Source organism: Rhinoraja longicauda, chromosome 7 (genome assembly GCF_053455715.1).
Source record: "Rhinoraja longicauda isolate Sanriku21f chromosome 7, sRhiLon1.1, whole genome shotgun sequence".
NCBI classification, from domain to species: Eukaryota; Metazoa; Chordata; class Chondrichthyes; order Rajiformes; family Arhynchobatidae; genus Rhinoraja; species Rhinoraja longicauda.
This window is the reverse complement of record NC_135959.1, coordinates 39890383-39914203: the sequence shown is the minus strand read 5'-3', so window position 1 is coordinate 39914203 and position 23821 is coordinate 39890383. Positions and strand designations below refer to the sequence as shown.

The following is a 23821-nucleotide window of genomic DNA, read 5'->3' as shown; positions in this document are numbered from 1 at the left end:
TTGTTGTTTATTGTACATTTATCTGTGTTATTGCGTTCCTGTCCTGGCCTGAAGTTGCAGCAGGCAAGAATTTCAGCGTTAGTATAGATAACAATTAAACACGCCTGACTCTTGAGAGCGATATGGGCCAAGGTTCAAGGGAGCAATGTTCATAAGTGAAAGGAGTAGAATTGGGCCATTCGACCCATCAAGTTAATCCGCCAGCGAGGGGAAGAGCACGGTTTCGAGCGAAGGGATGCGGTGAACGGCTCCCCCTGCCACCCGGGGAGCCGGAGTACCTCAGCACCACACAGACCCCGACTCCCCGCCGCGGTCACTCACCCAGCTCTGGAGCTCCCTCCCCCTACAGCCCGGGCACTGCGGCCACGGTGCAGAGACGTCGGATCCCAGGGCCTGGTTTGTTTACCGACCGCAATCAACTTGCGACTGCACTGACGGCGCGCGGTCTCCGGAGATCGGCCGGCGGTCCTGTCACGTGGGGTGGGGTGGGGTGGGAGGGGAGGGGGCAGCGACACGAAGAGAACGTGTGTGCGAGAGAGCGATCACGTGGGCATGGGGGGGGGTCACGTGGGAGTGGGATCACGTGGGGCAGACCTTGTGGATACCTCATGTCCATGACGGGAGGGGGAGTGACAACTTCAACGTAAACTCCTCTCAGGATCATCTTTTAGTATAAGAAAATAACTGCAGATGCTGGTACAAATCGAAGGTATTTATTCACAAAATGCTGGAGTAACTCAGCGGGTCAGGCAGCATTTTTTAGTATATTCATATGCGTTTAAAATATGATTGTGCAAAAAAAACCCTCATATTTTGCATGAGACTGGTTAAGAGAAATCTTGAAATATTACAAGATTGTTGTTGTAGCCTTAATTACAGCAGGAAGAAGGCACAAGAGTGACATGTCTGTAAAATAGACACAAAAAGCTGGAGTAACTCAGCGGGACAGACAGCATCTCTGGAGAGAAGGAATGGGTGACGTTTCGGGTCGAGACCCTTCTTCAGTCTCGACCCAAAAAGTCACCCATTCCTTTTCTCCTGTCCCACTGAGTTACTCCAGCAGTTTGTCTTTTTGGTTTAAACCAACATCTGCAGTTCCTTCATACACATGACATGTCTCTAAAACGCTTCAAGTATGACAAGCCCTTGGTAGCTTTTGACTATATTGAACAGTATAAGACAGGCTGCATTAAGTCCATAAAACCATTAGGAGCAAAATTATGGGTATTTGGCCCATCGAATCTACCACGCCATTCGATCATGGCTGATCTATCTTTTCCTCTCAATCCCATTTTCCTGCTTTCTCCCCATAATCTTTGGTGAGCCTTTGATGTCCTTACTAATCAATAACCTATCAATCAATGAATTAAAAATAGCCAATGACTTGGTCTCCACAGCTGTCTGGCAATGAATTCCACAGATTCACCACCGTCTGGCTAAAGAAATTCCTCTTTTTTAAAGGTATGTCGATCATATGTACGTACAAATGCTCATCATACATTAACTCAATGATCCCCGAGATTACTCTCGTAAACCTTCACTAGACGCACTCAAACACCAGCTCCGATATGGGGCCGAAAACTGCTCACAACAGTCCAAATGTGGTCTAGTCCTACCTGCCTGCATTTGGCCCATGTCCCTCTAAACCAATCCTATCCATGTGCCTGTCTAAATGTTTCAGGGTCTCGACCTGAAACGTCACCCCGTCCTCTTTAGAGCTGCTAAATTTTAGAGCTGCTGCCTTTCCCGCCGAGTTACTCCAGCATTTTGTGTTTATTTTAAATGTTTTGCTTGTTCCATACACCCACCACCCTTTGTGTAAAAAGTTATCCCATCAGGTTCCTATTAAACCTTTCCCTCCTCACCTTAAGCCTATGTCCTCTGGTCCTCTTGCACTCCAAGGAATGAAGTCCTAGCCTGTTCAACTCAATACATTGACTGATAAAGGCCAAATTGCCGAAAGCCTTTTTGAACATCCTATCTACCAGTGAAAGATACAACATTTGTGTTTAAAAGGCTTTTAGTTAAGCATATAGATATGCAGGGAATGGAGCGATTATGCATACCATGCAGGCAGAGGAGATTAATTTAACTTGGACAGACACAAAAAGCTGGAGTAACTCAGCGGGACAGACAGCATCTCTGGAGAGAAGGAATGGGTGATGTTTCGGGTCAAGACCCTACTTTAGTCTGTTTAGGGATAAGGGAAATGAGAGATATAGACGGTGATGAGAGATAAAGAACAATGAATGAAAGAAATACAAAAAAAAGTAACGATGATAGAGGGAACAGGCCATTGTAAGCTGTTTGTAGGGTGAAAATAAGAAGCTAGTGCGACTTGGGTGGGGGAGAGATTGAGCGAGAGGAAATGCCGGAGCTACCTAAAGTGAGAGAAATCAATATTCATACCACTGGGCTGTAAACTGCCCATGCGAAATATGAGATACTGTTCCTCCAATTTGTGTTTAACCTCACTCTGACAATGGAGGAGACCGAGGACAGAAAGGTCTGTGTAGGTAATCAGGTTGGTTCACATCGGCTGAGCGAAGGTGTTCCGCAAAATGATCACCCAGTCTTCGTTTGGTCGCGCCGATGTATAAGAGTCCACATCTTGAACAACACATACAATAGATGAGGTTGGAGGACATGGAAGTGAACCTCTACCTAACCTGAAAGGATTGTCGGGGTCCCTGGACAGAGTTGAGGGGGGAGGTATAGCGATCCGTGTTGCAGGGGAAGGTACCAGGGGAGGGGCTGGTTTGGGTGGGAAGGGCTGTTAACCAGGGAGTTGCGGAGGGAACGGTCTCTGCAGAAGGCGGAACGGGGTGGAGATGGTAAAATGTGCCTAGTGGTGGGATCCCGTTGGAGGTGGCGGAAACTTCAGAGGATTATGTGTTATATGCGACGGCTGAAGGGGTGGAAGGTAAGGACTAGGGGGACTCTGTCTCTGTTGCAACTAGGAGCAGGGGGAGCAAGGGCAGCGCTGCGGGGTATCGAGGAGACACGAGTGAGGGCCCCGTCTATGATGGGAGAGGGTAACCCCGTTCCCGAATGAGGACATCTGCACTGTTGTTGAGGACTCAACCGGGTATACCATCAGGTCCAGATGCTTTCCAAGGGCTCACCCCCCTGAAGGATCTTCTGACTTCAGCCCAGTCTACTGATTCCAAGCAGTCTCGGAGTCGTTACTCTGCCTCTGTTGACCAGCTCAGTGCAGTCCTCACTCTTCAGTTGCTGCCTATATGCAGGAAGAAGCAGCACACCTGAATGGTCAGATTTCCCGAAGTGAGGGCAAGGGATGGAGCGATTGGCATCGTTGTTGGTCGTATACCAGTGGCCAAGGGTGTTTAACCTTCTGGTGCTGCAGGAAACATGTTAGTGGTAGTTTGGGAGATTTTTTTCAGGTTGGCTATGTTGAAGTCCCCGGCTCTGATGGTAAAGGCTTCAGGGTACGCTGACTGGTTAAAGACCAGTTTGACTGAACAAAGAAATAGATTGAACAACGAGAAAAGCTGTGATGGACTATTTCTGTCTGCAAGGATGTTACCGAGCCGTCCTCCTCCCTAAGGCTGTTGATCACAGAGCTCCCCCTGTGAACCTTATGGAAGAAGAAACATGAGCACATCTCATCCTGCTCAACGTGGTGGACCCTGGACCGGAAGATGATCTTGGAGGATTCAGAGGTAAAGAGCCGAGCTTGCCGGCCCTTCAACTCTCTCAGTTCCTCCCTCACATCCACCCCTCTCTTCTGCAGAAGGAACAGTTGCTGCAAATCTGTCTGGAGTTGACACAATTCCCTCTTACTCTGTCTTGCTCTCTGAACACCTTTGGAGACGAAGAACTTCTTGATGTTCTCCTTAGTTGCTTCCCACCAGAGTGTCGGGGAGTCAAAGAGGGGCCTCACAGTTCTCCAACATGCGTAGTCCCTCTTTAGCTCCTCAACGTTCTCTGGGGTCAACAGCTCCACATTTAACTTCCACGTCCCTCTGCCCGGCTTCCGGTCCTGCTGTAGGTGACAGGTGGCCTGAAGGAGGCAGTGGTCAGAGAAGAACACCGGCTTGTGGTCAGTGTGTGACCGTGACGGCCTTCGATGTGAAGAGGAAGTCTATCCAGGACCGGGCTGAACCGTTCGGTCCCGACCAGGTGAACCGCGGCTAGGCCCCGCCTGCAGGGTCGCTGAAGGCGTCGCGCAGGTTTGCGTCTTTGACCGTCTCCACCAGGAGTTTGGAGGTGCCGTCCAGTCTGTGGTTGGCGCTGCCGGATCGTCCAGCCGCATCGATGATGCAGTTGAAGTCACCGGCCAGAACGAGCGGCCGGGACGTGGCCAGCAGCGGTGGGAGCTGCTGGAGGACGGCCAACCGCTCGCTTCACACGGGTGAGGCGTACACATTAATCAACCGGAGCGGAGAGCCACGGTACATTACATCCGCCACCAGGAGACGCCCTCCAACCACCTCCCTGACCTCAGTGATGGTGAAGCTCCCTCCCCGCAGCAAGATCCACCCTTGCAGACAGACATGCTGAGGATCTGCAGATCCTTTTATAAGGATCTGTACGACATAAAGACCACAGACAGCACTGCCTCCCATAACCTCCTGTCCTCCATCACGGAAGTCTTGGACGACAGCAAGCGGGAGAGTCTGGACCAACCACTGACCCTGGAGGAGCTGACTGGCTCCATCCGTTCCTTTGACTCGAGTAAAACTCCCGAAAGCGACGGCTTACCGGCAGAGTTGTATTGGGCTCTGTGGGACTGGGTGGGCCCGGACCTGCTGGAAGTGTACAATGACATATTTCTAGCCGGCAGCATGTCAGACTCTATGAGGAAGGGCAGCATCACCCTAATCTACAAGCAGAAGGGGGAGATGAATGATATAAGGAATTGGAGACCCATCACATTGTTGAATGTAGACTACAAGATCCTGTCTAAGGCCATCGCCAACCGGGTCAAGTCTGCTCTGGGACAGGTGAACCACCCGGACCAAACCTGTGCTGTACCTGGCAGGAAAATCTCAGACAGCCTGGTGCTGCTGAGAGATACCATTGCCTACATGCAGGACAGATGGGCGGATGCCTGCCTGGTCAGCTTGGACCAGGAGAAGGCCTTCGACAGGATATCGCACACGAACATGAGGGACGTGCTCTCCAAAATGGGCTTTGGGGAGGAAATCAGGAAGTGGATACAACTGCTCTACACCGATATCTGTAGTGCAGTCCAAATCAATGGGTGGGAATCAGACAGCTTCCCCGTCAGGTCTGGAGTCAGGCAGGGCTGCCCTCTCTCCCCTGTCTTGTTCGTCTGTTGTATTGAGCTCTTTGCCGAATCCATCAGGAAGGATGCGAGCATAAGAGGAGTGACATTGCCAGGCAGTGGGGGCACTCAGGTCAAGGCCTCCCTGTACATGGACGATGTCGCCGTCTTCTGCTCGGATCCAGGGTCGGTCCGCAGACTGATCAGCGTCTGCGACCAGTTTGAGTCGGCCACGGGGGCCAGGGTAAACCGCAGGAAGAGCGAGGCCATGCTCTTTGGCAACTGGCCCGACCGATCGTCCATCCCCTTCACCATCAAGCCTGACTTCTTGAAGGTGCTGGGGATCTGGTTCGGGAAGGCTGAGGAATGTGACAAGAATTGGCTGGAGCGGATAGCCAAGGTGGGGAAGAAGCTGGAGCTGTGGAAGCAGCGCTCCCTCTCCTTCACAGGGACAAATCTGGTCATCAGGTCTCGGGGCTGCTGTACTTGGCGCAAGTGTGGCCCGTCCCTCCCTCCTACGCCACGGGGATCACCCGGGCCGTCTTCCGCTTCATTTGGAGGTCGAGGATGGACCGGGTGCGACGAGTCACAATGCACAAGTCGGCAGACAACGGGGGTAAAAGCGTGCCCAACGTCGCCCTCATCCTGATGGCCACCTTCGTGTGTGGCTGCATCAGGCGGAGCGTAGAGCCAAGGCACGTGGGCACCAAGTGTCACTACCTGCTGAGGTTCTACCTGTCCCCGGTGTTGCGAAGGATGGGCCTGGCGCAGATGCCACGCAATGTGCCAGTCAGCTGGACATTGCCGCACCATCTGTCGCTCGTGGAAAGGTTCTTCCGGACCAACACCTTTGACCACAAGTCCATCGGGCAGTGGTCAGCATGGAACGTCCTGCAGGCACTGCAGGGAAATTATTCCATGGATCCTATGGCGTGGTTCCCAGAGCAGACTGCCCAGCTTGTCTGGCAAAATGCCTCATCGCCAGAACTCACCAACAAGCACCAAGACCTGGCTTGGCTGGCGGTGAGGGGAGCCCTCCCAGTCAGATCCTTCCTGCACTGCCGGAACCTCACTACCAGCGCACACTGCCCTCGGGACGGCTGCTATGGAGAGGAGATGGTGGCCCACCTCTTCACAGAGTGTGGATTTGCCAAGAGAGTCTGGAGAGGTTTGCAGGGGTCCAACGCCAAGGCCCTGTGGGGGAGGACCACAGTCTAGGGTCCTTCTGCTGCTGGACATGGGGGGCAGGGTGTGGTGGAGACGCCCCTCCAAATAAGGGATACTGTGTAAATGTCTGTAAATTTGGAAGTGAATGCCTGTATCGAATGTGTAACCTCCGGAAATGTCAGATGGGGTTGTTAAAAAAGAAGACGTTTTGTAAATATTTATTACTTGAATAAAGTATTTTTTGATATATTTTTTTTAAAAAAAAGTGATGGACTATTTAAGCAACTCTTGGGGCTCATGTTGTCGACCTCCCCGTGGTGAGTCCTGTCAACTGACCTCAGTCAGGCGAACAACAACAACCAGAGACAGCAGAAGCAGAAGCAGCTTCATAACTTCTGTTGCCTCAAACGCAAGAAGAAGTAAGCAACTCTTTATATCTAGGTTTAGGTTTATTATTGTCACCTGTACTGAGCTACAGTGAAAAGCTTTTTTTCAGAATTGGACAGTACCCTAGCTTATGGAAGGACTGTTCAGAAGCCTGATAACAGAGGGGAAGAAGCTGTAAAGAACACCCATAATATGTACTCGGGTTTGGTGCAGTAGTTTCTGGAGACATTTCTTCAGAAGTGTAGAAGTAACTAGAACCCATAATTTTATGAAGGCATTAATAAATAAAGTTGAGGCACGAGGAACTGCAGATACTGGAATCTTGAGGGAAAAACACAGTGCTGGAGGAACTAGGCGGGTCAGGCATCATCTGATGGACAGACGACATTTTGGGTCAGGACCCTTCTTCAGACTGATGGAGTGGGGGGGAGAAAGCTGGGAAAGAGAGGTGGGGGTGAGACAAAGCCTGGCAAGTGTTAGATGGATACAGATGAGGGGGTGATTAGCTGATGAGTGGATGCCAAAGTGATCAGCTGATGACAAAGGCAGGAGGTGAAAATTAGACAAAAGGGTGTCAGATAAGGAGAGAAGAGGTGGAAGGGGATGTGATGAGCGGAGGAAAGAGAGGTGGATATGTGGAAGGTGACGGGCAGAAAGGCAGGATAGTGGGAAAAATGGGTGCGCACAGGTGCGCTCTATTTAAGAGTGCACTCTATTTAAGAGTGCGCTCTATTTAAGAGTGAAAATACCTTTCAATACACTGACTCCTTTAAATTTTAAGTAACAAAATTGAATTTCCTAATTTTAAGCCGCCAGTATGTTGAAAGGTATTTTCACTTGAATAGCATAGTCTTTAAATAAGAACATTGAATTCAATGTTCATAGCCACAGGTTGTAAACTATCCAAGCGGACAAATTAAAGTTAATGCAAAAAAAGTTTTGCTAAAATAGCTTGGTGAAGAAGGGTCCCGACCCGAAACATCACTCATCCTTTTTTTCCAGAGATGCTGCCTGACCTGCTGAGTTACTCCAGCCCTTTGTATCTATCTGAGGCCCGGTGACTCATTTGGTCTACGTTTTGCAGAACACCAGCTCAGCATCTGTTTATTAAAAATGCACAGTGTCTTGATCTTAAACTCAGTTTGAACCACTTCCAGCTGCTAATTACCCTGGAGGTGAAAACACTCTTCTGATATCTGTCCTATTAATACTGCTGCAATGCTATTCAAAAGTAAAAATACTTTTCAACATGCTGGTTAGTATTTTATAATTCACAGAATTTGATATACTGGAATATCGTTACTGATGATTCAAAGAGTCGTGCAACATGCCGTTCAGCCCAACTCGTCCATGACGACCAAGATGCCCCATATAAGCTAGTCCCATTTATCTACATTTGGCCCATATCCCTCTAAACATTTCCTATCCATGTACCTGTCCAAGTATATTTTAAATGCTGCTACAGTAGCTGTCTCAACTACCTCCTCTGGCAGCTTGTTCTATATGATGACACAAAGCTGGGTGGCAGTATGAGCTGTGAGGAGGATGCTATGAGGCTGCAGGGTGACTTGGATAGGTTGGGTGAGTGGGCAGATGCATGGCAGATGCAGTAAAAATGTGGATAAATGTGAGGTTATCTACTTTGGTGGCAAGAACAAGAAACATAGAAACATGGAAAATAGGTGCAGGAGTATGCCATTCGGCCCTTCGAGCCAGCACGCCATTCAATATGATCATGGCTGATCATCCAAAATCAGTACCCCGTTCTGGCTTTTTCCCCATATCCCTTGATTCCCTTAGCCCTAAGAGCTAAATCTAACTCTTTCTTGAACACATCCAGTGAATTGAAGGCAGATTATTATCTGAATGGTGTCAGAATGGTGTCAGGGGAGGTGCAACAAGACTGGGTGTCCTTGTACATCAGTCATTGAAAGTAAGCATGCAGGTACAGCGTGTAGGAAAAGAACTGCAGATGCTGGTACAAATCGAAGGTATCACAAAATGCTGGAGTAACTCAGCAGGTCAGGCAGCATCTAGGAGAGAGGGAATGGGTGACGTTTCGGGTCGAGACCCTTCCTCTGACTGAGTACAGCAGGTACAGCGGGCAGTGAAGAAAGCAAATGGCATGAGTTCAGGAGCAAGGAGGTCCTACTGCAGTTGTACAGGGCCCTGGTGAGACCACACCTGGAGTATTGTGTGCAGTTTTGGTCTCCTAATTTGAGGAAGGATATTTTTGCTATTGAGGCAATGTAGCGTAGGTTCACCAGGTTAATTCCCGTGATGGCAGGACTGACATATGATGAAAGAATGGGTCGACTGGGCTTATATTCACTTGAATTTAGAAGGATGAGAAGGGATTTTATAGAAACAAATAACATTCTGAAGGGATTGGAGAGACTAGATGCAGGAAAAATGTTCCCGATGTTGGGGGAGTCCAGAAGCAGGGGTCACATTTTAAGAATAGGCCATTTAGGATTGAGATGAGGAAAAACCTTTTCACCCAGAGAGTTGTGAATCTGTGGAATTCCCTGTCACAGACGGCCGTGGAGGCCAATTCACTGGATGTTTTCAAGAGAGAGTTAGATATAGCTCTTAGGGCTGACAGAATTAAGGGATATGGGGAAAAAGCAGGAATGGGATACTGATTTTGGATAGTGGACACAAAATGGGGTACTGATTTTGAATGATCAGCAATGATCATATTGAATGGCGGTGCTGGCTTGATGGGCCGAATGGCCTATTCCTGCACCTATTTTCCATGTTTGTATGTTTCTATACCCACCACCCTCTGAATGACAAAGTTGCCCATCAGGTTTCGATTAAATCTATTCCCTCACACCTTAAACCTATGTTCTCTGGTTTTTGATTCCTTTATTCTGGATAAAAGATTCTGTGCATTCACCCTATCTACAGTATTCCCATCATGGTTTTATACTCTACTTCAACAGCAGGTCTGGCTTGCCTGCCGCGGAACCGGAAACCCACCTGGAGTCATCCTGGCCTTATGCTCAACGCCAAAGACTGGGGACCAGGGAGGAGAGTGGAGGAAGCCGCAACAGGGCGGGAGACACTGGACAAAGGGCCATTTTCAACAAGGTGGCGGACAGAGGAGATGATTGGTGCAGCAGGACAACGGGCCTTTAAGGCCAAGAGAAGGCTGCACTCTTAAAGACTTTGGAACTATGTTGGTGTCAGAAACATGGTGACTCTCTGTGTACTGCCTCGGTGAAGTCTACTATTACACTACAGTCGGTGCACTTTTGTACTTACCTATGATTGTGCTTATCCATAGTATGCAAAACAGAGAATTTCACCAGGTACTAGATACAAGTGACAATGAAGTACCATCATCGTCATCAAACTCCCTCAGACACTAGGTATTGCAATAATAAAATCGAGATTTTGTAGGTGATTTCTGAGGTGGTTAGCTTGCGATGTCCAGCTAGAAAACCGCTGCTGGTGGGCTAGCTGTGATTCTACAGGGTCGGGAGGGGGGGGGATGCAATAAGTTCTGGCTCCATAGTAACTGCACCACGCTGAGCAAAAAGCTTGAGGTACTCGGCGTCCTTGGAAATAGAAAGCAATCAGTTGGTGACTAATTATAGAGTTGGGCTCTGAAAGGAAGCTAACTATCGAGCCGATAAAGTTACGTGTGATTGTGCAGTCGCCCGAAGATAGATCCCTTGCACGTTAATATCTCTTCATTTATATACAATTAAAAAACGAGAAATGGTCAAAAGCTATTGCATATGATATACACTGTAACTTGCATGTGGAATATTGCAAAATGTAGTATTGTGCAAAACAAAAATTGTGGCAAATATAAATAGAACGACGATTCGGAATTCGCAAAACAATTCATAGTATCATTGTAGAATGCAATAATATTGACGATAGCGTTGTTTTATTGTTAGTACAAGTCGCATGATGCACAGCATAGAACGAAATATTAATTAGCTGCAAACCGCAACTGGCAGTTTAAATTCTTTGAAAATAAATATTTTGATTTGTCGTATACGCGAAAATGCGATCTTCAGATTGTTGAAAGGAAGGCTCAACTTTAAAATGGTGTCACTGTATCAAATGAAACGTTCTCCGCCACAATTCTCAAATAATATCGACATTTGCTCACCAATTGGACATTTACATGCGGGACCTTTGTAAGAATGATTCAACTAGAAATCGATATTTGAATCACTCCAGCCAAAGGTTCAAAATGGAAATATATATAACATATAAATAGATAGTTAGAAAATTAGGTATTGAATTGTGATTTTCGTTATTTCAGTCTTTTCACCATATTTATCTTCGAAACTGAATTCATTGGTACATTTTAACTGTTTTGGAACTTAGTACTCACTAAAAGTAATGAGGCTCTCTCTATATTGAAAGCAAACGAGATTTCAAAGATACATTTATAAAGTGACTTTACCAACTTATGGTCAACAAGTGATTTGCCAAACCTGGCTAAACCTAGAGTTTAGAAGGATGAGGGGGAACCTCATTGAAACTTACCGAATAGAGAAAGGCCTGGATAGAGTGGATTTGGAGAGGATGTTTTTATGGGTGGGAACGTCTGGGACCAGAGGTCATAGCCTCTGAATAAAAGGCCATACCTTTCGAAAGGAGATGTGGAGGAATTTCTTTAGTCAAGAGGGTGGTGAATCTGTGGAGTTCTTGCCACAGATGGCTGTGGAGGTCAAGTCACTGGGTATTTTTAGGGTGGAGATTGACAGATACTTGATTGGTAAAGGCGTCAAAGGTTATGGGGAGAAGGCAGGAGAATGGGGTTGAGAGAGAAAAATAGATCAACTGTGATTAAATGGCAGAGTAGACTCAATTGGCCGAATGGCCTACTTCTGTTTCTATGACTAATGAACTTATGAATACCTACAAACAACAATGGGATACATTTAGTGATAGTTTAACATTTAGTACTGGCCAACTTAATTTTTTATGTTCCTTCAATAGTGACATAAGATCCTTAAAACCCATCTGGGAAGGCAGATTGCATCTTGTGATTATTCTGGAGAAGGCCAACACCCCTAAAACCCTTCCCCCTCTCCTTTCTTTCTCCCTATCCCTATCCCTAACCCACTCCCCTCTCCACCACCCCCCCCCCCTCTCCTGTGCCCCACCTGGACTTGCACCTATTTATTCACTCCCCCTCCATCTCCATTCCTTACTCCCTTCACAATTTGCAACTCTTTAATCCTTTTGTCTCACACTGACACAGGGCGGCACGGTGGTGCAGCTGGTAGAGCTGCTGCCTCACAACACCAGAGACCTGAGCTCGATCCTGACCTTGGCTGTTGTCTGTGTGGAGTCTGCATGTTCTCCCTGTGATTGGGTGAGTTTTCCCCAGGTGCTCTGGTTTTCTCCCACATCCCAAAGACGTGTGGGTTTGTTAGTTAATTGGCCCTCTGAAAGTTGTCCCGAGTGCGTATGGAGTGGATGAGAAAGAAGGATAATATAGAACTTCAATTTCAATGTTCAATTTGACCAAAGTGCTGTACATCAGTGCAGGTACTAAAAAAGAACATACAATAGCACACAAACCTAACAACACAGACATAAACAGTTTACAGCGCCCCCTCAGAGGGCCTCAAACGCTAGGGAATAGAAGTATGTTTTGAACCTGCTTAAATGACTTAAAGGAGTGGATGGAGGGGGCAGTTCTGATGGGGAGTGGGATGCTATTCCACAGTCTAGGAGCTGCAACCGCAAAAGCGCGGTCACCCCTGAGCTTAAGCCTTGACCGCGGGACAGTCAGTAGCCCCAAGTTGGCCGACCTGAGGGACCTGGTGTTTGAGTGGTGGGTTTGAAGATTTTTGATATGGGGGGGGGGGGGGGGGGGCAGCCCGTTTAGGGCTATGTATGCAAATAGGAGGAGCTTGAAATCGATTCTGTACCGTACTGGGAACCAGTGCAGAGAGGCCAGAATCGGGGTGATGTGGTCTCTTTTACAGGTACCCGTCAGGAGTCTTGCTGCGGCGTTTTGGACCAATTGCAGGCGGTACAGGGATGATTGGCTGATCCCAGTGTATAGGGAGTTGCAATAGTTCAGGCGGGAGGAAATAAATGCGTGGATGATTTTTTCTAGATCTTCAAATTGGAGGAATGGTTTGATTTTAGCTATGGTACGAAGCTGGAAGAAACTGGCTTTTACCACAGAGTTGACTTGTTTGTCAAACTTAAAAGCGGAGTCAAATATCACGCCAAGGTTTTTGACATGTAGTTTGACTAGGGTGGATAGGCTTCCAAGGCTGCCTGTTGTCGTTTTGATGGAGTCGGGGGGGCCGAATAGGATGACCTCAGACTTGCTCTCGTTTAACTGAAGGAAGTTCTGTGCCATCTGGTGTGTCTCCACCTCTCTTTTCAGAACACATAATAAATTAACGAGCATCTGAAGTTTAACATCATAATTGGCTTATTAAAATCAATTCAGAATTATTTTTTTTGTATTAAACTATGGTTTTGTTTTAAATTTGCAATGTAACATTTAAAGGTCTGACATCTGGGAATTTTGTAGAATTTGTCTGTGTTGTGCTGAACATGTCTGTGCTGAACATGATGCCAAGTTAAACTAATCTCCTTTGCCTACACATTCTAGCACAATCTACTTTAACAACTTTTCCATTGATAGTCAAAATTCCTATGTATATGATTGGAACATACAAAGAACTGCAGATGCTGATTTACAAAAAAAGACACAAAGTGCTGGGGTAACACAATAGGTCAGACAGCTTCACTAAAGATGGGCTTCGACTCGAAACATCACCTATCCATGTTTTCCAGTGATGTTGCTTGACCAACTGAGTAACTCCAGCACTTTGTGCCTTTTTAAAATATGATTGAAAGCATTGTATATATAAATATCTAGGACTGAACTAGCAGTTTAGCCCTTTGGCCAGTAGTTATGACAATAACATGCTGGCACAGATAGAATCCTTTCAATTATACAGAGAGAAAAGTAAAAGGTGAACAAACTATGAATACAAATATATAAAATAGGATCAGGAGTAGACCATATCATCCCTTGAGTCTAGTCAACCATTCAATAAGATCGTGGCTGATCTAACCTTTGAGGCTGACAACTGACTCAACCTTTGCGGCTCCTTGGTTAATGAATTCTCAAGATTCATAACTGTCAGACAGAAGAACTTCCTCCTCATCTCCATTTTAAATAGCTGAGCCCTCTCCCAACCTCTCCCTATAGCTTAGGCCTTTAAGTCCAGTAAGATCCTCTTCAATCACAGCTGCTGCGTCTCATTCAGCCGTACTTTATGACAAAAATCCCCAAAAAGCAATCATCAAGCACAACTTCGACTCTGCTTTTCCATTTTAATTTTCAAAATTTCTTATTAATAATTTTTGCTTATTGCTTCCATCTTCCCTGGTTACTATGGTATCTGTTTCATGGTGCATCTATTCCTCAATATTACACTCAACAAACCTGGATGTTTGTAGACACAAAGAATTGCAGATGATGGTTTGTAAAAAAAATACACAAATTGCTGGAATAACACAGCAGGTCAGGCGGTATCTCTGGAGTGCATATCTTTGGGTGCTCCGGTTTCCACCCACACTCCAAAGACATACAGGTTTGTCGGTTAATTGACTTTGGTAAGATTGTAAATCGTAAATTGTAAAATTGGTCAGCACGGACTCAGTGGACTGAAGGGCCTGTTTCCATGCTGTATCTCTAAAGTCTAAGTGTATCATGGATAGGTGATCCATGTCGGGACCCTTCTTCAGACCTGAAACATCACCTATCCATGTTCTTCAGAGATGCTGCCTGACCTGATGAGTTACTCCAGCACTATGTGTCTTTTTTTAGAAACCAGCATCTGCAGCTCCTTGTGTCCACCTCATTTGGCAGCTTGTGGCCTGATAATATGAATTTTCTATGTTAATACCCTAGCCATATTCTACTCTTGATCAGGTAGGTGTTTATGCCACAAGATACACATTCTGTTTTGTGAACCATTAATAACATCTCCCTAATTTGGAACCAACACTCATTTGGTTGGGGATTAGCGACTTTCTCTCATTAATTAGACCAGAGGTAGCTGTCAATTCCCAGCTCTTCCCATCCCCTTAGTAACACGCAGGCGCAGGGACGATCGCGGAAGTCACGTGAAGGCGGCGGCGTCCTGCGTTGCCATGGAGCTGCCGGCCACGTGGTGCGGTAACGGCAGGCGATTGGTGGGATTCAATAGACGCGGGCTGATTGAAAGTAATTTGCTGCAGGATGGGCTGGGAGCGAGTGGTTCAGCGCCGGCTCAGCAATTAGACCGGTGCCCCATATATACCGAGCACCTGCGCCCTACTCTAGCTGCGTGGAGTGATACGAGGAGCAGCAGACGAAAACAAAAAGGGAGAAAACGAAAACAAAGAAAAATAAATAGGCAAAGGTTACCAGTCGCAGCCATGCATAGGAACAACGCTGCCAAGCGCAACGCCAACCAGGAAAACATTTGTTCCGTCCCACAATACTGCCCCGTTCTTCAAAAGCAACGAACCGTTTTGGGGGTGTTAAATGAAAACGAGCAGCAGAAGCGTTCACTCTATCAGGTAGCATGGATTTGGTTGACATTATTACCATATTACTATGTCTTTTCTATTATATCCATGTTAAAGATGCATTTTATTGTAGAATTATAATAAATTAATTTGTAATTATAAAACTTGTTGGGCACTTTTTACGCAGCGAGATGGTCATTTTTTTCCAGATTGGGTAAAAGCAAAGTCTAGAGGGTATCGCTTTAAGATGAGAGGGGCGAAGTTTAAAGGAAAATAAATCAGCATTGATTGAATAGTGGAGTAGACTCGATTGGTTGAATGGCCTAAATCTGAGATATCTTGCCACAGACGGCTGTGGAGGCCAAGTAATGGATATTTTTAAAGTGGAGATTGACAAATTCTAAATTAGTAAACGGTTCTGTGGTGAAGGCAGGAGAGTGGGGTTGAGAAGGAAAGATAGATCGGCCATGATTGAATGGTGTAGACTTGCTGAGCAAAATGGCCTAGAATTCTCCTAGAATTTATAAACTGGATGTGCGGGGAATTATTTGTTTTTTACAGGGTGATGGGTGCCAGGGATGGTGGTGCAGAAACGATAGTGGCGTTTAAGAGACTGGTGGATAGGCGCGTGGATATGGAAGGATATAGATCACGTGCAGGCAGATAAGTGATGGTCTTGTGTTCGGGGTCATTGTGGCCGAAGAGCCTGCTCTTGTGCTGTACCGTTCCGTTTTAACAGTGTTATGTTCTCTGCAGCGTTATGTTCTCGTTTCGAGTCGGGACCCTTCTTCAGGCTTTGCTTTGTTCGTAATCCGAAGAAGAGTCCCGACCCGAAACGTCACCCATCCATGTTCTCCAGAGATGCTGCCTGGCCAGCTGAGTTGCTCCAGCACTTTTGTGCTTTTGTGTAAACCAGCATCTGCGGTTTATTTCTTCGACAGCGCTTCTTTAATGCTTCTCTGTACTTGCTACTCCAGGTGCCGGCAAAACCCAATGTATTGGCCGCGGACCATGGCTCCGGCGCTGTTAAGAGCAGCACCGCTTTTACGGAGTGCCCAATTACGTTTGTATCGAACCCGAACTTCAGTGTTTACATGGAGGAGGAAGTCCAGGATGAGGTCGAAGTATCAGAGTACAGCCTGACATGCGAGTTGGAAACCAAATTGGGGGAGGTTGGGCAGATCTCTAAACCCGGCGGCGACTCTTTGTACCTGGATCTCAGTGAAGGTAATTGCAAGAGTTTTATTTTCGAGAGGCAGCGTGGAAACGAGCCCACCCGAGTCCGTGCCGACCAGTGATCTCACATTCACACCAGTTCTGTTATTCAACTTTATCATCTACTCCCTACACACTAGGGCCAATTTTACCTACAAAAAGTGGGAGGAAACTCTCGCGATCACAGGGATAACGTGCAGACTCTACACAAACAGCACCCGAGGTCAAGATCGAACCCGCGTCGCTGTAAGGCCGCGGCTCTACACGCTGTGCCACTGCGCCGCACCGTTGCAAATCCCAGTATCACCAAACTTGTTATTTTTTAACACTATGAAGGCCTTGCCGTTACATTTTTTTGTTTGTATTCTATTCTTCCGTTTCGGGACAAATGACAATAAAACACTATTTGAAGATCTTCTTGCTGTTTTTGCATCTAAATCACGAACCGACCTGTATGACCCGCTTCCCACGCCTTCTTTGCAGCTTCACCCATGGTAGTGGATTCGTCGATCCGCTCTTGTCGTTGTCACGACGATTCCGATGATCGCGTTGATTTTCTCGCTGCAGGAGAGTACGCAGAAGACATTTATCACTATCTGCGAGAAGCCGAAGTAAGTTCTGCGTGCTGTGTATTACTTGAACTGGTGTTGGCTGCAACCTTTCCCTCTCCGCTGTATCACCACTTGTAAAATTGGCAACTGTACGTGATATGTAAAACAGTGCAGCACAGGAACAGGCCCTTCGGCCCACTATGCCCGAACACGATGCCCATTGAAAAGCCACTGCCTACACATGATCCATTCCATGCCATCCACTGCCTTCACCACCACCCCGGGCAGCATGTTCCAGCCCCTCCCCAACACGTTTTAAAAACTTTCCCTGTACATCTCCTTTAAACTTTATCCCTCTCACCATTAAGTTATACCCTCTTCTTTGACATTTCTACCCTATCTGTGCCACTCATAATTTTACAGATTTCTTCCATTTCCCCCCCTCAACCTCTGACGCTCTAGAGAAAACAATCCAAGTTTGTCCAATATCGTTGTAGTTAATGCCATCTAATCCAGGCAACATTCTGGTAAACTTCTTCTGCATTCTTTACTGAATGGGAATGTTGCCTTCATAAAATCTCAATACAAGGTTAATTTTCCCCCTGTGGGAGAACATTTTATCAAACTTTGTCTAGAAACACAATAGCTTTTTTTATTGTACATTAGTTTTTCACCGTTTTCCTGTTTGCCTCCCACAAATCCCAAGTCACATTTGAGGTGTCGAGTACAGCAAGGAACAATGGAAGGCAAAACTAATTAGATGCAATGTAACATTGAGGGGCATAGATAGGGTAGACAGTCAGAACATTTTCCCCGGGGTGATGAGGGCATAGCTTTAAGTTGAGAGGGGGAAGGTTTAATGGAGATGTGCAGGACAAGTATTTTTTAGTGAGGGGGCTGAAATGCACTGCCAGTGAAGGCAGATACGATAGTGGCGTTTACGGCTTTTGGATTGAAGCATGGAAATACAGGAAATAGAGGGATATGATCATGTGGAATGGAATACTTTATTGTCACTAAGCATACCCAATGTATACAAACAGCAGCCACTTGTGGCGCTGGCAAAGTTGCAAAGCACACCGGCTCCTTCTTTTGTTCTTCCCCCTCCTCCCCCAGGCCGGGTTCTCCATTGTTCTCCCACCAACTCCCTATCGGCGGTCCCCCCATGCCGGTCCTCCATTGCTCGTCCCCTTCCCTCTCACTGTAGCCCCCCCTCCCCACGCTAGGTCTTCCATTGTTCTTCCCCCCCCCCCCCCCCCCCCCTCCCCCTCACTGTGGTCCTCCACGCTCTCATCGACCGTCTGCAGGCAGATGAGATCAGTTTAACTTGGCATCGTGTTCGGCACAGACATTGTGGTCCGAAGGGCCCGTTTCTGTGCTGTACTGTTCGATGTTCTTTGACCAGGAATATGACCAGGACAGATTGGGGGAAATGGGCCACACGCAGGTAAGACTAGCTTAGATGGGACATCTTGGTCGGCATAGATGAGTTGGACCAAAGGGTTGTGCTGTTCTAAGTTCAAACATGAATTAACAAACAACTCTGAACCTTTTCAGATAAGGTGTATGCCAAAGTTTGCTTACATGAGGAAGCAGCCTGACATAACGGCCAGCATGCGTTCTATCCTTGTGGACTGGCTGGTGGAAGTCAGCGAGGAGTACAATCTGCAAACTGAAACCCTGTACCTGGCAATAAACTACCTGGACAGGTTCCTATCCTGCATGTCAGTGCTGAGGGGGAAGCTGCAACTTGTTGGGACAGCGGCCATGCTGGTGGCGTCGTAAGTTTTAAATTAAAATTTAAACATAAACCAGAATTTGTAAGCTCTAATGGTCTAGTGTGTAGAACTTTGTACTACCTGACATGTCTTATCTTTAGGAAATATGAGGAGATCTATCCCCCAGAGGTTGATGAGTTTGTCTACATCACGGATGACACCTACACAAAGAAGCAACTTCTGCGCATGGAACACCTCCTCCTCAAGGTGTTGAGCTTTGACGTGACCGTGCCCACTGTCAACCAGTTCCTGACACAGTTCCTGAAGGAGGAGGGCATTGGTGGAGAATTGGGAAGCTTGGCCATGGTACGTGTTGTTGGTTTGTGAAATCCAAACTCGCGAAATGGCCGAAGACTGGTCTATTTATTTGTCTGTTTTTATATTTGGAACCTTTTGTTTATTATGGATTTTAGAGTACTACTAGACCAAGTGGACCCATTGGGCCCAAACCTCTCCTGCATTGGTGCAGCACCCTCTTCCTCCCTCCCCCATCGCTCCTCCCTCCCCCCTCCCCCGTCGCTCCTCCCTCCCTCCCTCAGATATAAGTATAGTGAATGAAGGTGCAGTTTAAAAATGACTCCATAATGGTGTTGGTTGTGACAATTGAGTACTTCAAATAATTTGGCTTGGCTAATGCAAGCTTTGGCTAATCGTCCCCGTCCACCTATATTCCTTCTAGCTTTACACTTTTCTATCCTTATCTTGCTCTCGTCTTTTCATCTGTAATCTTTGGTCTACACATCGGTTGAACCCCTTCACCTTTCACTTGCCTGGCATTGTCCTAGCCACCTTTTTCCCAGCTTTCTCTCCTTGCTGCAATCAGTCTGAAAAAGGGTCCTAACCTAATGTCACCTATCCATATGCTCCAGAGATGTTGCCTGACCCACTGAGTTATGCCAGCACTTTGCAGATGCTGATTTATGTAAAATATTTTTGTTTTTCTATATCTTGCTCCCAGACTGCAGTAATAAAAATGGCTAATTTCCTGATGGCAGGGACTTCACCGTGAATGGCAGAGCTTTGGGGAGTGTTCTACAGCAGAGGGATTTAGGAGTGCAGGTACATATTTCCTTAAGTGGCATCACATATGGCAGTCAAGAAGGCTTTCAGGCACATTGCCCTTCATTCAGAGTATTGAGTATAAAAGTTGGGAGGTCATGTTATAGTTGCACAAAACATTGAGACCACATTTGAAGTATTGTGATTAATTTTGGTTTCCTGTTATAAGAAAGTTGGAAAGAGTGCAAAGAAGATTTAAGACATTGCCAGGACTTGAAGGCCTGAGCTATAGGGAGAGGTGGGGACAGGCTCATGCTTTATTCCCTGGAAGTGGACATATTCCTTGGAACACAGGAGGGTGAGATCTTAGGTGCACAAGATAATGAGGGGAATAGGATGAATACAGAGTCTTTTACCCATAGTAGGGCAATTTGATAAGAACCTGGGGGACAATTGTTTCTATGCGAAGGATGGTATGTATATGGAACAAGCTACCAGAGAAGATGGTTGTGGCAGGTACGATCAAAATGTGATATCACTTGAAGTGTATTGCCAAAGATCAAGACTTTCATGTCAAATTAGTCAACTTGCTAACAATGTTTCTTCAATCTACAGTATATTGCTGAACTGAGTTTACCCGAAGCAGATGTGTGTCTCAAGTACATGCCCTCTCTGACAGCAGCAGCTGCTTACTGCTTGGCAAACTATACAATCAATAAAACTTTTTGGGCAAGTATTATGTTATTGACTAAAGTACAACAAAATTACCAGAACAATAAGCACAGTGGCAGACTTGCTGCCTCACAATGCCAGAGACCTGGGTCTGATCCCGACCTTGTGCTGTTTGTACGTTCCTCCTTGTGACCGCATGAGTTTCTTGCAGGCGCTCTGATTTCATCCCAAAGACGTGTGAGTTTGTAGGTTAATTGGCCTCTGTAAATTGGCCCTAGCATGTAGGAAAGAACAGTGTACAGATGATTGTTGGTCAAGGTGAACCCGGTGGCCCATGCCATATCACTAAAACTAACAAACCAATCAAACTTTGTAGATGTGTATGCTTATCTGTGTACTAAATTGAGCCACTTAATTTGAGAAAGGTGTGGACCTAGGTTAGTGTGATCACGAGTTCAGTAAACTTTGCCTAAAAACAATTAAATTAATAACCTCTGTTGGATGTCTGCCCAACATGGAGGGCAAGACCAGCTCATGCCAAACTATCCTGTAAGGAGCAATAACTGTTGGGGCAGCAGTGGCATAGCTGGTAGTCATTGCCTCAAAGCACCAAAGACCTGTGCTTAGTCCTGACCTCTCTGTGGTGTTTGCATGCATTCCCTGTGACCATATGGGTTTCCCCTGGATGCTCTTTTCCTCACATCCCAAAATGCAGGTTTGTTGGTTAAATGGCCTCAGTAAATTGCCCCTAGTGTGTAGAGCGGATGTGAAAGTGGGATAACATAGAACTAGTGTGAATGGGTGATTAATGGTTGGCATGGACTCAGTGGGCCAAAGGGCCTGTTTCAATGCTGTATCTCTAAAACTAAAAATAAATAATCACTTGTTTGACACTAACTGGCTCTATTTGGGATGTGTCTTTTATGAAATAATGCAGCATGGAAACTGGCCATTCAGCCCACCAAGCCTATACAAACCTATACTAACCATTGGGAGATTTTGCAGTGGAGCAAAGTATGCTCCATTACACTAACCTTGTTCAGTTTAAGATTTCTATGTCCAGCACTTGGAATGTACTAAAAAAGAACTGCAGGTACAAAATGCTGGATTAGTTCAGGGGCGTTCTGCTCCATAGATGCTGCCTGACCCAGCGTTACTTTAGCACGTAAGACTTGGGGATTTAGTTTTGCACAACATTTGAAACTTTAGACCAATCTAGATCACTAAACTACTTGGTATGATTTTTATTTTGACAGCCAGAATCTCTTGCTGCATTTACTGGCTACTCTTTGCTTGATATTCTACCTTGTCTGAATGACTTGCACAGAACATTCCTTCAAGCAAGGTTCCACCCACAGCAAGCAATTAAAGAAAAGTACAAGAGCTCAAAGTAAGTTTTGGGTTTCTAATTGGGTATAAAGTCTGCAATATTTTAAAATATATAAATGTACCACTTCTTGCTTCAGGTACCTTGGAATTTCCCTCATTGAACCCCCAGCAACTTTACCTCTGGAATTTTCACGTGCAATTGAAGGATGAAAATGGAGCATGGACACCACTATAGACTGAACTATTCATGGCAACATTAACACTTTAGACTGCTGCTGGGCAACTTCCTGTGGCTGTAGGCTACTCTTGGATTGTGACTTGTAAATTATTTTAATGTGCAATTTTATCTACAGTATTAATTGTTATTTAAGCACCCCATGAAGTTAACTTAATTTAACATTTTCAGTGAATGTATTTTTCATGGGCGGTAATTTAAATGCAAATATCATTTCTAACATTTTTAGCAGAAGTTACTTGGATAATAGAAATGAATGTATATTATGCTCTGCATTGGGACAACCAATAAAGCGTTTTAAAGTTGCCTTTATGATCCTGATTATTTTGGTCAAGATATATTAAAACAACTAAAATGCAACCTGGTTATTGGTTTTAGTTTAGATACATGGAAAAGGGCCATGCTGACCATTGATCACCTGTTGACACCAGTTCTGTTATCCCACTTTCACATGCTTCTTGTACACCAGGGGTAATTTAGAGTCTAATTAACTTGCAAATCTGTACACCTTTGTGGGAGGAAAGTCACACCGTCACAGGGAGAATGTTTAAACTCTGCAGACAGCACTGGAGGTCAGGATTGAACCTGGGTTTCCAGTACTGTGAGGCAAAACTGCAATGCTTTTATTGTTAATACTCGAGAGCATGGAAATGGGCTCTTGGCCCATCAAGTCCATGCTGATCAACACCGGTTCATACTAGTTCCATGTTATCCTACTTTCTCATCCATTCTCCACACACTAGGGGCAACTTACTGGGACTTGACCTACAATCCTGCACATCTTTGCAATTGTCATGTATACTGAGATAGTGAATAGCATCTGATCCTTTTGATTATTGCTTCTGGCCTCCTAAAAGGACACAGGTTTTCTGAAATTTGAGGTTGCTCTTTCATACTGATCACAAAAACACTCTAGGCAAATTTCTCCTGAATAAAAACTACAAAGTGATACACTGCCCAGTCCATGTTAGCAACTGATCGGCTATGGACTGTCTTTGGTTGCACTACAAACTTTGGTTATTGCACTGTTATGGCTATCTAGTATTGCAGTTGTTAATTTATTGTATTATACGTTATCTGCGTCTATTGCATTTGAAGGCAGGAATTTGTTGGTAGTACATTAGACAACTAAACACACTTTACTCCCTTACCATTAGACAACTAAACACACTTTACTCCCTTACCAACGTTTAATGTCATGTAGCAAAATGAAACAATGGAATTGTTTTGTCGTAGCACAACAGGTTTGTAAAGTTATATTTACTTGTATATCTTTATCTCAATATCTCTTCATATCTTGTGCATCTCTATATCTGTATCTCTCACTATCTCTTTATATTTACTATTTCTTTATATATCTTTATATAGTATCTCTTTATATTTACGTCTATTTATATCTCTTTATATTTATCACTTTATTCATTGATCTCTATTTCTTTATATCTCTATCATCTCCTTATCCATTCTATTTTATATGAATCTCTATATTTCTATCTCTCTAGATATTTACCTCCACATCCATACTATAAAGTTATCTCTGTCCCTTTGTGTGTCTGTGGCCAGATGCTAGGTTTGTTGAAGACGGTGTGAGAGTAAAGCCTGTCTCCTGCCCGGGCCTCCATCACATGCTCCTCTTCCTCCGTACATCGTTCTCTGCGCATGCTCGGCAGGAGAAAAGAATGACGCATTCCTCCCGCGTACTGGCCTCTGC

At 45.6% G+C, this 23821-nt stretch overlaps 2 protein-coding genes across 3 annotated transcripts in view; one reads left to right on the top strand and one right to left on the bottom strand.

Moving 5' to 3' along the window:
- Positions 1-23684, bottom strand: part of sparta (spartin a) — a 50136-nt gene extending 26452 nt beyond the window's left edge. The window contains exons 1-2 of one of the 2 annotated variants that reach the window (XM_078402339.1): positions 23621-23684; positions 16997-17107 (exon numbers count right to left, since the gene is read on the bottom strand). In XM_078402339.1, the coding sequence (XP_078258465.1) occupies positions 16997-17039 (43 nt within the window). In that variant the 5' untranslated portion in view covers positions 17040-17107; positions 23621-23684. Of the gene's footprint in view, positions 1-321; positions 481-16996; positions 17108-23620 lie in introns of those variants that run through there. The other variant, XM_078402340.1, reaches the window with a different exon arrangement.
- ccna1 (cyclin A1) lies at positions 12099-22399 on the top strand. The gene is made up of 9 exons (XM_078402341.1): positions 12099-12155; positions 15059-15382; positions 16309-16558; positions 17030-17157; positions 18655-18878; positions 18977-19181; positions 20490-20603; positions 21803-21936; positions 22013-22399. The coding sequence occupies exons 2-9, from the start codon at positions 15239-15241 to the stop codon at positions 22083-22085; spliced, it is 1272 nt and encodes a 423-aa protein (XP_078258467.1). The 5' UTR covers positions 12099-12155; positions 15059-15238; the 3' UTR covers positions 22086-22399.
- Positions 23685-23821: the final 137 nt, after the last annotated feature.

Excerpts from the sequence above, each read along its gene's own strand:
- ccna1 (XM_078402341.1), top strand. The coding sequence starts at position 15,239 with ATGCATAGGAACAACGCTGCCAAGCGCAACGCCAACCAGGAAAACATT. Across the intron at positions 18,879-18,976 it reads GCGGCCATGCTGGTGGCGTC|GAAATATGAGGAGATCTATC; the intron begins GTAAGTTTTAAA and ends TCTTATCTTTAG. Across the intron at positions 20,604-21,802 it reads CAATCAATAAAACTTTTTGG|CCAGAATCTCTTGCTGCATT; the intron begins GCAAGTATTATG and ends TTATTTTGACAG.